Source organism: Eumetopias jubatus, unplaced genomic scaffold (genome assembly GCF_037043125.1).
Source record: "Eumetopias jubatus isolate StellerSeaLion01/CBP00866 unplaced genomic scaffold, mEumJub1_p1.0 scaffold_5, whole genome shotgun sequence".
NCBI lineage: Eukaryota > Metazoa > Chordata > Mammalia > Carnivora > Otariidae > Eumetopias > Eumetopias jubatus.
In genome coordinates, this window is record NW_028274811.1 from 60,027,926 (window position 1) to 60,046,057 (window position 18,132).

General features: G+C 38.0%; 1 protein-coding gene across 1 annotated transcript in view; it reads right to left on the reverse strand.

Annotated features, from left to right (window-relative positions):
• Positions 1–18,132, reverse strand: part of HOMER1 (homer scaffold protein 1) — a 126,956-nt gene that overhangs the window by 16,250 nt on the left and 92,574 nt on the right. Inside the window, exons 6-7 of the mRNA XM_028114510.2 lie at positions 4,904–5,060; positions 546–656 (exon numbers count right to left, since the gene is read on the reverse strand). Of these exons, the coding sequence (XP_027970311.1) occupies positions 546–656; positions 4,904–5,060 (268 nt within the window). The remainder of the gene's footprint in view (positions 1–545; positions 657–4,903; positions 5,061–18,132) is intronic.

Sequence of the window (18,132 nt, forward strand, 5' to 3'; positions counted from 1 at the left end):
GAAATTATTGTCCTAGTCCTTAGAAAAGAATAGTTCAAAAGACATTCCTTTATGCTGATTTTTAGAAGGGTGAATTCGTCTTTATGGGTAGGTTGTCTAATACATGATAATCTTAAGCAACAAGTCTGCTTGGTGGCTTTGGTACAGCACTGCCTGGAAACAACAATCAGAACATTTTAAGGCTGCTTCAAGCTTTGTGGATATAATTCTTTCCTGGGATATTAAATCTTATGATTGGAAACCAGAAAAAGCAACAGCTTATAGAATTCATTTAACCTCTCACAGTTTTATGTTGATTTTATGAATGCAACACTCATACAGAAGGCAAGAGGCAGTATCTCAGTCTGACTGCCTCACCATAGTTCCTAACACCAGAAACAAGGATGGAGAAAATATGAACAAGCTTCAAAAAAAATTTCATCTTCCCCTCAAGACACCCCACAACCTTACTTTATTCCATAAAGTACCTGTAAATCGGACAGAGACTCAAATATTTTGTACACACATGTTAGCTAGATTATAGATGAGTGAAAAGTAGGAAATACCTCTTCCTTCACTTTCAGCGTCTCTTCTAGTTCTTGTATTGTTTGATTTAATTCTGTCTTATGGGTATGCACTGCATTTGCTTGGCTACTAACACATTCAAGCTCGGTCACCTAAAATGAAATGAGAACAAAGGTTAAGCTATATGACTATCTCAAAAGATTTCTTGTTGAAAATATACTAAGTCCCTCATAAGTAAATCACAACTTTTAAACAACATATGAAAATCAATTTTGAGAAATATTAAGACACTTAAGGTAGAATGAATAGATTCTTTAAGGACACAAATTTAGGACAATGAAAAAAGACTAAGGGAATAATTATATGGCTTAGTCATGGAAGAAGTTAGGAAAGCTTAATTGGTTAATTGACAGTTGAGAACCCCTATAATGAAAGGCTTCTTTAAATATTTCTTATGAAAACATATTCAAAATCAGATCTAGCCATCTGCCTTCCATCTGTAGCTTTCAAATTAAACATGGCTTCTGAAAACTGGCCTTACAGAAGTGAGAAATTTTTCAAATACATTTCCAAAATGTAAGAGAATCTGGAAGAAAAGATATGCTTAAAATACAACTTAAATCATTCGATACTAGAACAACTTCACATCCATAGTGTCTCTGTAGCAAAAGATAATATTCTTTAGTCAATAAGAATGTACTAAGGGCCCAAAGAGCTACAGAACTTTTTTTATAGTTTTTTTTTAAGATTTTATTTATTTATTTATTTATTTGAAAGAGCAAGAATGAGAGAGAGAGAGAGAGAGAGAGCACACGAGACGGGGGAGGGTCAGAGGGAGAAGCAGACCCCCTGCTGAGCAGGGAGCCCGATGCGGGACTCGACCCCGGGACTCCAGGATCATGACCCGAGCCGAAGGCAGTTGCTTAACCAACTGAGCCACCCAGGCGCCCCGAGCTACAGAACTTTTAATGAGCACTTGGTATTTTCTGAGAGAAGAAAGAAAGGCACTGTCTCTAAAAGTTAAACCATCCAACAACATTGTTGGACCCAACAGTCAAAATAGGCAAAAGTCAACATAAAAACATACACACGCACCCCATCACAGCTCTTTACACACGTTAGCATCTCATACATTTTGGCTGACTAGAATGCAGTAAATTCTAGACTGTTAAGGAAACAGCAAATCCTTCTCCTTCACATTTTCCAAATATCTACTTATCCTCCATAAATGTTACTCTACGTTTCTTAACATTTTCTTCCTTTCTATTCATGTACTAATAGCCTTGTGCAGACCCTATCATCCAAGCCTAGACACCAGCAATGGCCCACCAGAGGACATAATTATAATCTTTGTCTATTTTTACCTCTCCTATAAACTAACATTGATCTATCATTGTATAATTCCTCCATTAAAAGCCTTTCAAAGGCTCATTTTTTACAGTATCAAATCTAAACCCGCAGGTCTTGCATACATCAGTCCTAAACTACTTAACTACCCTCATCACCCAAGACACTCACAGTATGTGATAGGTGGTTTTTCCAACTAAAAATAGGCGAGTCTCTTCATCCCAAAAATAAACCACTCTCACTGAATAAACCATCCTGCTGACTTAACTAGAATGTCTACTCTTACCGCTGAAGCTGTTCAGACCTTAGCAAACCTTCAGCTCTCAGCTCAGCGTGTGTTTTCACCAGAAAGTCATTGCTATCTACTTAATTCCTCTAGGCTCTCCTGTCCTGTGGTCCACAAAACAAAATGTATTCAAAATCTTGGGAATTAGTTCCTTATTGTTCACTATATAGGAGGTTTTTTGGGGTCCAATTAGATAATGAATTCCTTATAGGGAGTTCCAGTTCTGATAATGATGGAGTACTTTTTTTTTAAAAAGATTTTATTTATTTATGAGAGAGAGAGAGAGAAAATGAGAGAGAGAGAGCTCATGAGAGGGGGAGGGTCAGAGGGAGGAGCAGACTCCCCGCCGAGCAGGGAGCCCGACGCGGGGCTCGACCCAGGGACTCCAGGACCATGACCTGAGCCGAAGGCAGCTGCTTAACCAACTGAGCCACCCAGGCGCCCAATGATGGAGTACCTTTTACTGGAAAAACTTTCCTACAGATAACAATTGCAAATCATGACCAAAATGTAAAATTCAACCGTTTGAATGCCTGGGTAAGCGACCAAATAGAGCAAAAGACAGAAAGCAATCACACATTGGGTAAAATACACATATAACATCTTTTTGCTTGAAGGCACTCTGTAGTCTGGCTGCATTGCTTGACTAGAACTTAAGCAGAAACCTGTGGTCTTATTTCCCTGAGGAGCCTGAGGATCTGGGGACTCCTTAAATCAGCTGAAACAGCTAGAAACTGAGGGAACTGTATGAAGAAAGCCCCCAAAGAAACATACAGACTTCCTTCAAATCTCTGGCTAACCCTTGATCTACATTTACACAGGTAAGATCCAAGGAGTCCAGCAACAGGGGGTTGGAAGGAGCTGGAAGGCTACAAGAACTGAGCTGTGGTAGGGCTCACCACAGAGAGAAGAGTTCGGCGTTTCAGTCCCACCAAATTAGAGGACGTGCGTTATTACCTCAAGCTTTCCACTGAAACACCAGAAGGATTATGCCTTAGAAATAAACATGTCCCAGGACTAGGGAATTCACCATAGGGTTAAGGGCAAAATGAAAATAAATGGACTCTAATGAAGCCTAAGTCCACACCTCCACAATTTCAAGGAAATCTGTAAGTAAGTTTAACTGCCTACTCAAACAAAAATCAACATCATTCAGAGTAAGATAAGAGAATCCATGGGCTGTATGTCATCTAATTTCAAATGTCTAACATACAACTGAAAATGACTAGACATGTGAAGAAATAGGAAAACGCAACCTATAGTAAAGACAAAAAGCTGCCACCTACATCCCTCTGGCTGCAACTGCAAAGGAAATTAGGCTACACGGAAAGGATGCCTGATGGAAATTCAGATCTACAAGAAGGAAAGGAGAGCATCAAAAATGATAAACGTGAATAAATAGAAAGATTTCACTTCTTAGATCTTTAAAATTCAATTCACAATTTAAACCAAAATTTCCTTAAGGACAGGGATTATACGGTAAGGGGATATGACAGTTCTTCCGTGAGTATTTATTGGCTCATGAGTTAACTGTCATGGATTAATTTGTTTTATTGTGGTAAAGAACAGAGAATAAAATTTTATCATCTTAGTCATTTTTCAGTGTACAATTCAGCAGTGTTAAGTATTCTCACACTGTTGTGAAAAAGATCTCCAGAACTTTTTCATCTTGCAAAATGGAAATTCTATACTCATTAAACAACAACTTCCTTCTTCCTCCCCCTAAGTTAACCTTTACACATACAAGAGGATGACATTTACTCCGGTTTCTTACTCTCCCTCCCTGTCTCTATTTCATCTCTATATTCCTTCCCATGTCATCCTGATCCTACTACATTCCTCAAACTGTGCTCTGGTAGTAAGGCCATTTCCTACTGTCTGTGAAGTTCACTTCTTTGGCATCCTTCCTAAAAAAAGGAAATTAGTGGCATATACTTCCTGTTGGGTAAATGCAAATGCTGTGAATACAAAAAAAAATCTTCACAAGTAATTGTTTGGGTTTCTAATATTATTTATATTGGGATTTCTGATTTTCTTTTCCTGTATGAAATTACAAATACAGGTGTCTCCCTTTCTGAGAGTTTGAATTATGCCACTTCACTTTTATAAAAGTGAATATAAATGTGAATATAAAAGTGAATATAAAAGAAGTTTTTATAAAAGACCTGTATTAGTATGGTAACAGCTTTTTGTGGCAAAACTAAAAATGGTCCTCAGATTTGTCAGCAAAAAACGGATACTAATGTAGGTCTTTTGTAAAAACAAAGTGAACTTCTGGAAAGCAGGGGATACTCTTCTCTTTATACCACTTCAGCTCAGGAAAGGTTTCACAGGAATGCTTTTCTTTTGGATAGTGGGGGGAAACCTGTATAAGCAACTTTTACAAAGAATTTCTTACCTGTATTTTTTAAGTTGTTCCTTCTTCAAAAAACAATAAAAATAATAAAAGCATCTATCATCAACTCGGTACAACTACATGTCAACTCATTTTCTCTATTCATTTTCACAGGAATTCTACAATTTTCAATTTTATACATGAGAATACTGAGCAGAAAGGGATAACTTACCAAAGGTCACACAGCTAATAAGTGGCAGAATAGAAAAATATTTTTAACTAAACCCACATTTACTACCATCTATACACATGTTCTGACAAGCAATGACTATCTCCAGATGTCCTTGCGCTGAATCTACATGTATGTTTCTGCAGGTCAGGGAAATCTGTTAGCCATCAGTCCCCACGGACAGCAGGAGCTCTGACCTTACCCGCTTGTGCAGACGCTCTGCTTCCTCCTGATATGCAGCAAGCTGCTGTTTCCATTGTTTCACATTGGCAGTGGACTCCAACAGGGCCGCAGTGAGTTTGGCATTATTTCCTTTGAGGGTAGCCAGTTCAGCCTCCCAATGTTTGCTGATTGCTGAACTAAAAGAAAAGAAAATTCTATCAATTACACTGAATATTGTCACTTTGGAGGTGCAGCAGTTCTTGGTTCTATTAGTTTTATAGTCCATGAATATTTCAAAGATAATCTGAAAAGAATAAAAACAAATATTTCAACAAATATTTCACTGAAAAGTTCCTGCTGAAGAAAATCTAGCAAGTGAAGAAACAGAAAAAGTACAAAGCAGTAGGCTTAATGTAGACTAGTTCTCACCTTCATTAGGACAGATACAGATATCGACAGAAGAGTTTCTACCCATTCTCTTTTGAGGAATAAACATTATATCCTGAAAAAATATCTATGAGCAAAACGTAACAATACTGTGTATTTTTTAAGGTGGGTATTAGCTGACATATAATATTATATTAGTTTCAGGGGTATAACATAGTGATTTGATAACTGTATACAGCACGAAATATTCACCATGATTAGTTACCATGTGTCACTATACAAAGTTATTACCATATTATTCACTGTGTTTCTTAATCTGTACTTTTCATCCCTGTTATTTACTTTATAACTAGAAGTTTGCACCTCTTAATCTCCTTAATCACCTATTTTGCCTTATTCCCCTTTTCTCTGGCAACTAGACAGACCAGTTTGCTCTCTGTACTTTTGAGTCTATTTCTGTTTTTCTTTTTTAGATTCCACATGTACTTGAAATCCTATGGTATTTTGTCTTTCCCTATCTGACCGATTTTACACAGCAAAATACCCTGTAGGTCCATCCATGTTGTTGCAAATGGTAAGATTTCATTCTTTTTTATGGCTGAGTAATATTCCATTTTGTGTGTATGTGTGTGTGTGTGTACCACATACCACATCTTCTTTATCCATTCATCTACTAATGGACCTTGGGCTGCTTCCCTATCTTGGCTATTGTAAATAATGCTGCAATAAACCTAAGGGTGCGGATACCTTTTAGAATTAGTATTTTCATTTTCTTTGGGTAAATGCCCAGAAGTGAAATTAATGGATCATACGATATTTCTATTTTTAATTTCTGAGGAACCTCCATACTGTTTTCCACAGCGGCTGCACCAAATGCACCGTATTTTTTAAGTTCATCAAACTTTGAAGTACAATTTCATTCCTTTGTGAAACATGTGAGGATGCTGCAATGTCAATAAGGTTTGGGACACGTAACGTAGTACTTCTTCTGAAACCGTTATTGATTTATTTCACGTTATTCATAATTTTGAAAGGCCCAAAATACAAAAATTTGTCGCAATAAATTTATTTCAGGTATTATGATAGGCTACACCTAGAAATTGGTCCTAATGACTTAATTTCTGATAGAATTCCGTGTCGCATATAAAACAAAAAAAACCTAAAAGCAATAACCTATTTCCTCATTTACTGTTCTACTTAATAAGTTATCCAAACTTAATTGCCTCAACCAAGACAATTTTTCTATTACAAAAACAATTCTATTAATTGGGAAGATTTCTCTCTTGATAAATCCTTTGTTAACTGTCTCACGAAGAAATAACTGCCTCATTTGAAAGAAAAAGATGTTTTTTCCTTAAAAAAAAAAAAAGATTTGAGAGCGAATGCGCACACACACGGTGGGTGGGGGGACAGGCGAGAGAGAATCTCAAGCAGACTCTTGGCTGAGCACGGAGCCCTGCATGGGGCTCAAGATGGCAGGACCTTGAGATCATGACCTGAGCCTAAATCAAGAGTCAGACGCTTAACCGACAGAGCCACCCAGGTGCCCCTTTTCTTACTTATTATTGAACAGTTTCCTCCTTTTAGTGAAATTCTACAAACCTCATCCCATTAATTAGTGATGATGATAGCTTTCTTTAATCTGCATTTTTGGTTTTTGGTAGGTTATCTGCATCACAGAGCAAATGCTTTGATGGACTGATTTTTTCTTTTTCTTTCTTTCTTTTTTTTTTTGAGAGAGGCAGAGGGGAGGGGCAAAGGGAGAGAGAGAATCTTAAGCAGGCTCCGCGCCCAGCACAGGGCTTGATTTCACGACCCTGATATCATGACCTGAGTAGAAATCAAGAGTTGGACATTTAACTGAATGAGCCACCCAGGTGCCCTGGACTGATATTTTTAATAGGAATTTTGATATCTATTATATTAAAGAAAGCATGTTCCTATCAGCAAGATTTCTAAAGCTCACCACTAATAAGATGTATCAGCAACATGAACCCACTGATATGATGCATAAGGAAAGACACAAGATAATTTCTGCAGTATTCTTGCCAAAAAGGTATAACCTCATTCTAATCATGAGAAAACAACATAAACCCAAACTGAGGACATTCTACAAAATAACTGGTTGGTACTCTTCCGAAGTGTCAAGAGAAGACAAGACTGAGAAATAGAATGGTGGAGAATAAGAAGAAATAATTAAATGCAAACAGACAGGTTCCTAGGAAAGGGACAATGATGAAAACAAGTCTCCTAAACTGGAGTTAACAGTATTATATCGATATTAATTTGATAATTATCATGGTTATGTAAGACGTTAGAGTAAGGGAAGCTGGGTGATGGTTTCTCTACATAGTTTTTTAACTTTCCTCTAAGTCTAAAATTAGTTTCAAATAAAAAGTTTTAAAAATTTTCTAAAGTTTAAAAAAATTTTTTTTCTAAAGTTTACTAAGTGAAAACATTTCATCTAAACATGAAAGGATTAAATCAAACAAAAAGCTAAGCTATTAATTTAACAACCCACTTCTATCCTTGAAAAGAAAATTCTTTTCTATTCCGTCTTTTGGGGAATGATTTTCCAAATTCGGTTTTTCTGAGCAAAGCATGCACCTGTTCTAACTAAATCACAGATTTTTTTAAAACCACCTACCATTTTTTTCCCTATAGAGGAGTTTTATTTAAACAGACCCTTCAATCTGACAACTAAAATCTTATTGAACTAACTTAAACACTTGATATGTGCAAATATCAAACTCCTGGGGCATCTTTAGTTACATTTGGACATTTGTCCTCAGTTCCGGAAATCACTTTAGACTCATAAAGGTGAAATGGATGTCTTGTTATTCAAAAGAAGCCCCTTTCAACTGCAACTGAGTTTATGTTAATGAGGTGATTTTTAGAACCCCTCTAAAGATGATGGGGGCTGCTTTTCAGGAGAACCAACCTTGATTAAAGGTTAAAACTTTCAGTCCCACCCCTGGCCTCCAGGGAGGGGAGAGGGGCTGGAAGTTGAATCAGTCACCAACGGCCAGTGAATTTATCATGTCTGTGTAATGAAGCCTCCATAAAACCCCAAAAGAATGGGTTTCTGAGAGCTTCCATGTTGGTGACCCAGAAACCATCCATGTGCTAGGTCCACACTCCACAGAAAAAAAGCTCCTGCTTTCAGAATCTTGCCCTATGTATCATTTCACCTGGCTATTCATTCATATCCTTTATAATAAACCGATTATCTAGTAAGTAAAACCAGTTTCCTGAGTTCTGTGAGCCACTCTAGCAAATTAATCAAACTAGGGAGGGGGTTGTGGGAACCTCTAATTTACAGCCAGTCAATCAGAAGCACAGGTAACAACGTGGGACTTGAGATTGGCATCTAAAGAGGAAGCAGTATTGTGGGACTGAGCCCTTAACCTGGTAGTTAGTGTAAGAATTGAATTAAATTTTGTGGACACTCAATCAGTGTCCATGGAGAACTGAGTTAATTGCTTGGTGGTAATCTGCCTAATCTTCCTGGATTGAGGCACATGGGTTCTATCTCCTGTTCTAGTCAAGCTGGCTTGCCTGTGAGGGTTTCCTCCTCCCAATCAGATTTTCACTTCATTTCCTATGAATTTTTGCCCCCAATTTTCTATATCAGCATCAATCTACAGGATTGCATTCTTCCTTTTCACAGATTCAGGTCTTCTCCATAAGTATTCTCTAGTTACACCACCTGTCCTTCCACTTCGAGCACAGCCCGGCGCTTGCCAATCTATGCAGGTTTAGCTAACACACTGACAACCTAAATGAAAAAGAAAAGGTGTTCATTTAAGTAAAATGTATTCTTTATGAAGTTAAGTACAAAATCAACCTAAGATTAATATAATGAATAGTAAATGTTTTAACTATTAAATTTTAACTAAGTTTTCAATATAAGTTTGAATATATGTATTTTGAATCTTACACTTGGGACAGGACTTCACATTAGCCTTGATTAGTAGAATCTATAGATTCTACTATTTAGATATCCATTCTAAATTGATCTATCAAGCATACAAAGTACAAGAGATTTCATGTACAGAACACAGGTCTGGGACTTGGAGATCTGTTCAGGAAAAGGTTAGCATCCCCAAAACAGAATGCCTGGTTTTGGAGTAATTTAGAAATCAGTTCATCTGACCAACCCAAATTAGCCAAACTGGGGGGTGCCTGGGTGACTCAGTTGGTTAAGCATCTGCCTTCAGCTCAGGTCATGATCCTGGGATCCTGGGACTGAGCCCCAAGTGTGGCACCCTGCTCAGTGGGGAGTCTGCTTCTCCCTCTCCCTCTGCCCTTTCCTCCACTCCTGCACTCACTCTCTCTCTCAATAAATAAAATCTTAAAAAAAAATTTAGCCAGGGAGCCTGGGTGGCTCAGTCGTTAAGTTGTCTGCCTTCAGCTCAGGTCATGGTCCCAGGGTCCTGGGATCGAGGCCTGTACCAGGCTCCCTGCTCAGTGGGAAACCTGCTTCTCCCTCTCCTACTCCCCCCTGCTTGTGTTCCCTCTCTCGCTGTGTCTCTGTCAAATAAATAAATAAAATCTTTAAATAAAAAAAAATTTAGCCAAATGAAAACACAAAGAGAACAAAAAAGAAACACGGTATCCAAGACATGGCGGGGGGGGGGGGGGTGGATATCAAACTGTTTAACAAATGTCTAATTGGCATCCCAGAAAGAGAAAAGAGAAGGCAGCAGAAGAAATACTTGAAGTTGCAATGGATGATAATTTTCAAAAAAACAATAAAGGACATTTAACTATAAATACAAAAAGCTCAAAAAGATATTACATATAAAGGAAAAAACTATAGTTATAGTAGTTTCTCATCAAACTATGCAGTCCAGAAGACAATAGTATGACAGTGCCAAAAGAAAATAATTCTCAATCCAGAATTTTACACACAGTGATAATAGCTTTCTAAATGAAGATGAAATAATGAGTTTTTCAGGCAAACAAAAGCTGGGGGAATTCATTATCATTAGACAATATATTACAGGAAATATTAAAGGAAGTTCTTGTATTATACCAGGCAGAAGTGGGATATTCAGTAAATAATGAAAATATCTGGAAAAGATTGAAATGAAGATTATTATAAAAAATCCAAAGATAATTCAAAGGAGAAAGAATAGTCTTTAAAACAAATTGTGCAGGGTGCCTGGGTGGCTCAGTTATTTATTAAGCGTCTGCCTTCAGCTCAGGTCATGATCCCAGGGTCCTGGGATCGAGCCCCACATCGGGCTCCCTGCTTGGCAGGAAGCCTGCTTCTTCCTCTCCCACTCCCCCTGCTTGTGTTCTCTCTCTCACTGTCTCTCTCTCTGTCAAATAAATAAAATCTTTAAAGAAGATAAAAAATAAAACAAATGGTGCTAAATCAACTAGATAACCACATACACAGAGAATCTTGAGTCATATCTAATTTCCGATATAAAAATTAACTGAAAACATAAAACTGTTATAAAATATAAAACTCCCAGAAGAAACCAAGAAGAAAATCTTTGTCACCATGGGTTAAGCAAAGGTTTCTTAGCTAAAACACCAAAAGCAGGATCCATTAAAGAATTAATAAAAGGATTTCATAACAATTACAAACTTCTCTTTGAAAGACACCATTTAAACATAAAACGAAGAGATTCTAGAATTCAAGGAAGGTTCAACATATAAAAATCAATGTAGGGGCACCTGGGTGGCTCAGTTGCTTAAGTATCAGCCTTTGGCTCAGGTCACGATCCTAGCGTCCTGGGATGTGGAGCCCTGCATCGGGCTCCCTGCTCAGCAGGGTATCTGCTTCTCCCTCTGCCTCTCCCCCAGCTCATACTTGCACTCTTTCTCTCTCTAAATAAATAAATAAATAAATACAAATCTTTAAAAAAAGAAAATCAATGTAATACATCACATTAATAAAAGAAAAAATTCATCTCGAATGATGTAGGAAACATTTGACAATATTCAATACCCTTTTATTATAAAAATACTCAATAAATGAGGAATAGAAGGAAACTACCTCAACATAATAAAGGCCATACATGTAAAGCACACAGCTAATATCAGACTCAAATATGAAAGACTGAAACCTTTTTCTCTAAGATCAGAAACAAGACAAGGATGCTCATTTTCACCACGCCAACTTCAAATTGGTACTGGAAGTCCTAGCCAACACCTGTAGGCACAAAAATGAATAAAAGATGTCTAAATTAAAAAGGAAGAAGTAAAAATCTGTTTGCAGATGACATGATTTATAAAACCCTAAAGATTTCATAAAAAGGCTGTCAGAACTACCAAATGAGTTCTTCAAAGCGGCAGGACACAAAAATCAACACACAAAACCAGTTGTAGTCCTAGCCTCAGCAATCAGACAACAAAGACAAATAATAGGCATATGAATAGGCAAAGTAGTCAAACTCTCTCTTTGCAGATGACATGACAGTCTATGTGAAAACCCAAAAGACTCCACCCCAAAACTGCTAGAACTCATACAGGAATTCAGCAAAGTGGCTGGACATAAAATCAGTGCACAGAAGTCAGTTACATTTCTATACACAAACAATGAGACAGAAGAAAGAGAAATTAAGGAGTCAATCCCATTTACAATTGCACCCAAAACCGTAAGATACCTAGGAATAAACCTAAGAGGCAAAAAATCTGTACTCAGAAAACTATAGAACACTTAATGAAAGAAATTGAGGAAGACACAAAGAAATGGGAATATGTTCCATGCTCATGGACTGGAAGAACAAATGTTGTTAAAATGTCTATACTACCCAGCATGTCTGGGTGGCTCAGTCGTTCAGTGTCTGCCTTTGGCTCAGGTCATGTTCTGGGCGTCCTGGGATTGAGTCCTGCATCGGGCTCCCTGCTCGGCGGGAAGCCTGCTTCTCCCTCTCCCACTCCCCCTGCTTGTGTTCCCTCTCTCGCTGTGTCTCTCTGTGTCAAATAAATTAAAAAAAAAAAATTAAAAAAAATTAAAAAAAAAAATGTCTATACTACCCAAAGCAATCTACACATTCAATGCAATCCCTATCAAAATACCATCAACTTTTTTCACAGAGCTGGAACAAATAATCCTAAAACTTGTATGGAACCAGAAAAGACCCCGAATTGCCAAAAGAATGTTGAAAAAGAAAACCAAAACCGGTGGCATCACAATGCCTGACTTCCAGCTCTATTACAAAGCTGTCATCATCAAGACAGTATGGTACGGGCACAAAAACAGACATATAGATCAGTGGAACAGGATAGAGAGCCCAGAAATGGACCCTCCACTCTATGGTCAACTCATCTTTGACAAAGCAGGAAAGACTCCAATGGAAAAAAGTCTCTTCAACAAACGGTGTTGGGAAAATTGGACAGCCACAAGCAGAAGAATGAAAGTGGACCATACTCAAAATGGATGAAAGACCGAAATGTGAGACAGGAATCCATCAAAATCCTTGAGGAGAACACAGGGAGCAACCTCTGTGACCTCGGCAGCAGGAACTTCTTGGTAGACACATCTTCAAAGGCAAGAGAAATGAAGGCAAAAATGAACTATTGGGACTTCATCAAGATAAAAAGCTTTTGCACAGCAAAGAAAACAGTCGACAAAACCGAAAGATAACTGACAGAATGGGAGAAGATATTTGCAAATGACATATCAGATAAAGGGCTAGTATCCAAAATCTATAAAGAACATATCAAACTCAACACCCAAAGAACAAAGAATCCAGTCAAGAAATGGGCAGAAGACATAGGGTGCCATTTCTCCAAAGAAGACATCCAAATGGCCAACAGACACATGAAAAAATGTTCAACCTCACTCGGCATCAGGGAAATACAAGTCAAAACCTCAATGAGATACCACCTCACACCAGTCAGAATGGCTAAAATTAACAAGTCAGGAAGCTACAGGTGTTGGCAAGGATGTGGAGAAAGGGGAACCCTCCTACACTGTTGGTGGGAATGCAAGCTGGTGCAGCCACTCTGGAAAACAGTAGGGAGGTTCCTCAGAAAGTTGAAAATAGAGCTACCCTATGACCCAGCAATTGCACTACTGGGTATTTACTCCAAAGATACAAATGTAGTGACCCAAAGGGGCACCTGCACCCCAACTTTTATAGCAGCAATGTTCACAATAGCCAAACTATGGAAAGAGCCCAGATACCCATCGACAAGATGAATGGATAAAGAAGACGTGGTGTATGTACGTACACACACACACACACACACACACACACACACACACACACACACAATGGAATACTATTCAGCCATCAAAATAAATGAAATCTTGCCATTTGCAATGATGTGGATGGAACTAGAAGGTATCATGCTAAGCGAAATAAGTCATTCAAAGAAAGATAATTATCATATGATTTCACCAATATTTGGAATTTAAGAAACAAAACAGGATTAGAGGGGAAGAGAGGAAAAAATAAAACAGAAACCAGAGAGGGAGAGAAACCATAAGAGACTCTTAATCATAGGAAACAAACTGAGGGTTGCTGGAAGGGAGGGGGGTGGAGGGATGGGGTAACTGGGTGATGGACATTAAGGAGGGGATGTGATGTAATGGGTATTATATAAGACTGATGAATCACAGACCTCTGATACCAATAATACATTTTATGTTAATTAGTTGAATTAAAATAAAAAATGTTAAAAAAAAACCCATTGTAATTGAGACACAATGAACAGTCAGAAAAGGAAATTAATAAAACAATTCCACTTGCAATAGCATCCACTAGAATAAAATACTTAGTAATGAACTTAACCAAGGAGGTAAAAATCTAGTACACTGTGAACTACAGAAGGTTGCTAAAAGAAATTAAAGATACAAATAAACAGAAAGACAGTCACTGTATATGGAATGGAAGACTTAATACTGTGAAGGCATCAATACTACCCAAAGTGATCTAGAGATTCAATGTAATCCCCATCAAAATCCCAGCCGTGTTACTTGAGAAGCAGAAAAATCCATCCTAAAATTCATGGTATCCCAAACTGCCAAAGCAATTTTTTAAAAAAAGAACACAGTTGGAGATCTCACATTTCCTGATTTCAAAACTTACTACAAAGCTACAATAATCAAAACAGTGTGGTACTGACATAAAGACAGACATATAAACCAATGGAACAGAGCAGAAAGGCCAGAAATAAACCCTCACATATATGGTCAATTCAGTTTCAGATATCTGATTGTCATGATCACTCAATGGGGAAGGATGGTCTTTTCAACCAATGGTGCCGGGAAAACTGAACACCCACATACACAAGAATGAAGTTGGGCTTCATTTTATTTAATTTGGCATATGTAAAAATTAACTAAAAATGGATCGGAGACCTAAATGTAAAAGCTAAAACTTTAAAACTCTTAAAAAGCAAACACAGGGGGAAAAGCTCCATGACAGGGAACTTGCAATGATTTTTTTTGGATAAATCATAAAAAGCATAGGCAAGATAAAAAATACGTTTGGACTACAGCAAAATTTAAAACTTCTGTTCACCAAAGGATACAATCAACAGAGTGAAAAGGCAACCCACATAACAGTAAAAAGTATTTGCAAGTCATTTATTTGATAAAGAGATAATATTCAGAATATATAAAGAACTCCTATAACTCAACAAAAAACAAATAACCTGATTAGAAAATCTGCAAAGGACTTGAACAGATGTTTCTCCAAAGATATCCAAGTGGCCAATAAAGACCTGAAAAGACGGTCAACATCACTAGTCATTAGGGAAATGCAAATCAAAACCACAGTGAGATACCAATCATTTCATATCCATTAGGATGGTTACTATCAAAAAAAGCAAAAAACAGGTGTTGGTGTGGACTCAGAGAAATCAGAACCCGTGTACACTGTTGGTGGGAATATGAAATGGTGCACCTGGTATGGAAAACAGTATGGCAGTTCCTCAAAAAAATTAAGAATGAAATTAACATGTGATCTAGTAATTCTACTTCTCAATATGTATCTAAAAGATATTTGCAAAACAATGCTCATAGTAGCATTATTCACCATAAAAATATAGAAGCAATCCAAGTGTCCAGTGGCAACCCAAATGTCCAATAAAATGTGATATATGATGCCATAGGATATTACTGAGCCTTAAAATGGAAGAAAATGCTGACACATGCTGTAACATGGATGAACCTTGAGGATATTATGCTAAGTGAACTAATCCAGTCACAAAAAGACAAATACTATACAATTTCACCTAAAATATTACCTAGAGTAGTCAAATGCAGAAACAGAAAGTAGAGGGGTGGTTGCCAGGTGCTGGGGGGAAGAAAGGAATGGAGAGTTGCTGTTTAATTGGTACAGTTTTACTTTTGCAAGATAAAAAGAATTCTATAGATTGGTTCTTGCAACAATGTGAATATATGTTACACTGAACTGTACATGTAAAAATGGTTATGATAAATTTTATGCTATATATATTTTATCACTTTTTAAATTTTTTTTTAAAGATTTTATTTATTTGAGAGAGAGAGAGCACAACAGGGGGGAGGGTCAGAGGGAGAAGCAGACTCCCTGCTAAGCAGGGAGCTCGATGTGGGACTCGATCCCAGGACTCCAGGATCATGACCTGAGCTGGAGGCAGTCGCTTAACCAACTGAGCCACCCAGGCGCCCTCACTTTTTAAATTTTTTAAAAAGATTTTTAGGTGAGAGACAAAGAACGCAAGCAGGGGGAGGGGAAGAGGGAGAGGGAGAAACAGACTCCCTTGCTCAGCAGGGAGCCTGATGCAGAATTCGACCCCAGGACCCTGAGATCGTGACCTGAGCCAAAGGCAGATGCTTAACCAACTGAGCCACCCAGGTGCCCTTGAGAGAGAGCACGTGTGAGCCAGGGGTGGGAAGGGTAGAGGAAGAGGGAGAGAGAGAATCTTAGGCCATCTCCACGCTCAGCAGGAGCCCAACGTCAGGGCTTGATCTCACAACCCTGAGATCAGGACCTGAACAGAAATCAAGAATCAGACACTTAACTGAGTCACCCAGGCACCCCCACAATTATTTTAAAAAGGGAAAAAAAGGCTACATATTGTTTGATTTCCATTTATATGACATTACAGAAAAGACAAAACTATAGGGATAGAAAAGAGATCCTTGGTTGTCCAGTGGCTGGGGTAGGGAAAGAAGTCTACTATACCAAAGAGCATGAGAGAATTTTGGGGGGGTGACAGAACTTTACTTTGTGTTGGTAGCTACACAGCTATACAAATGTAAAATGGATAAAACTGTACGGTAGAAAGAGTGAATTTTACTATACATAAAAATTATACTTCAATTTTAAAAATTATCACATTACCAAAAGAAAAAAGAAGGCTTTCTAAATACTTGTAAATACACTTTCTGTGAATGTAGGATTACAAACTTTAAGAGCTGGAAAGGTCTTCTTAAACTGGTAGAATGGTCCCTAAGCTGCTCCATTCATGCCTGTATTTGTTGGCATGGGAAGAGACTGGGTGGGCAGGAAACACATAATAAAAGAGTCAAAAATAAAAAGGAAGGAGGTTAGTGGGCATCTGTAGATGGTGATAAGAAGTAGATAGGAGAAGCAGGATTATAGAGGCAGGGATACACATAGGAAAGGAATGGGCCATAGATAAGGCATAATTAAAAATTGGTTTTGGGGGCGCTTGGGTGGCTCAGTCAGTTAAGCGTCTGCCTTCGGCTCAGGTCATGATCCCGGGATCCTGGGATCGAGCCCCATGTCGGGCTCCCTGCTCAGCAGGGAGCCTGCTTCTCCCTCTCCCTCTGCTGCTCCCCCTGCTTGTACTCTCTCACTCTGTCAAATAAATAAATAAAAATCTTTAAAAAAATTTGGTTTCGGCAGGAAGACATTGAAATGATGCCTCTGGAACAGACAGAAAAAGGTGAAGGTACTGTGTTTCAGTATACTATAAACTTGTCTACTTCTTTCCCTAAACATGTCTTGAGCCTCTAGTATATCAAGTAATAAGATCTGGCCACAGATAAGCTGTCCATGGACTTCCATTAACCTTCTTCTTCTTTACTCTGCAGAGCCCCAAAGTCCTGCTGATTGCATTTAAACAAAAAGGTAAATGCTGAAGAAAACGGTCATACCGAATACATTTATGCATATTGCACAAGACGACAACAAACCATAACAAACTGGACTTAATAATCTAATCTTGAAGTAAGTATTACAGGAGAGAACAGTTCAATGTTGTTTCTGTCTTTCTGCATTTTCTTATACTTGGTTCCAAAGTAAATAAATATGTTTTTAAGGCTATTTTGTAGTATCAACCAAAATTTTAACTTTGTTGGTAAATGTGAATATTTTAGAACATTCTTGCTTCCTCTACTTTATGCTGCTCCTTTAATAACCTAGCACACAGTGTGAAATATGATTTAGGAAATAACATGTTTTTGATTTTTGTCAATCTGCCCTGTTTTTTTATAGCTTTCTTGGTATATTCCCCTCAGCATCTAGTATATTAGACCACCCTACACAATTTCAACTAACAATGAACACCAAAGAGTATCCTGAAGGAAGTTTTACAATGTGAGCTATCTCAGTTATCTCAGATGTGGTCAGCCCTCATATATAATTTTAAATAGTTGACATACTTTTGCAATTAAAAAAAAAAGTGTTCCTTTCTTACAATTTTAAGATAGCCCATTCCTCCCCCATTAGACTGATTTTTTTTTTTTAATGTTTTATTTATTTGTCAGAGAGAGAGCACAAGGAGAGAGCTGCAGGCAGAGGCAGAGGGAGAAGCAGGCTTCCTGCCGAGCAGGGATCCCGATGCGGGGCTTGATCCCAGGACCCCAGGATCATGACCCAAGCCGAACACAGATGCTTAACCAACTGAGCCACCCAGGCGCCCCTAGATTGATTTTTAGCAATAATGAATGCCACGGGA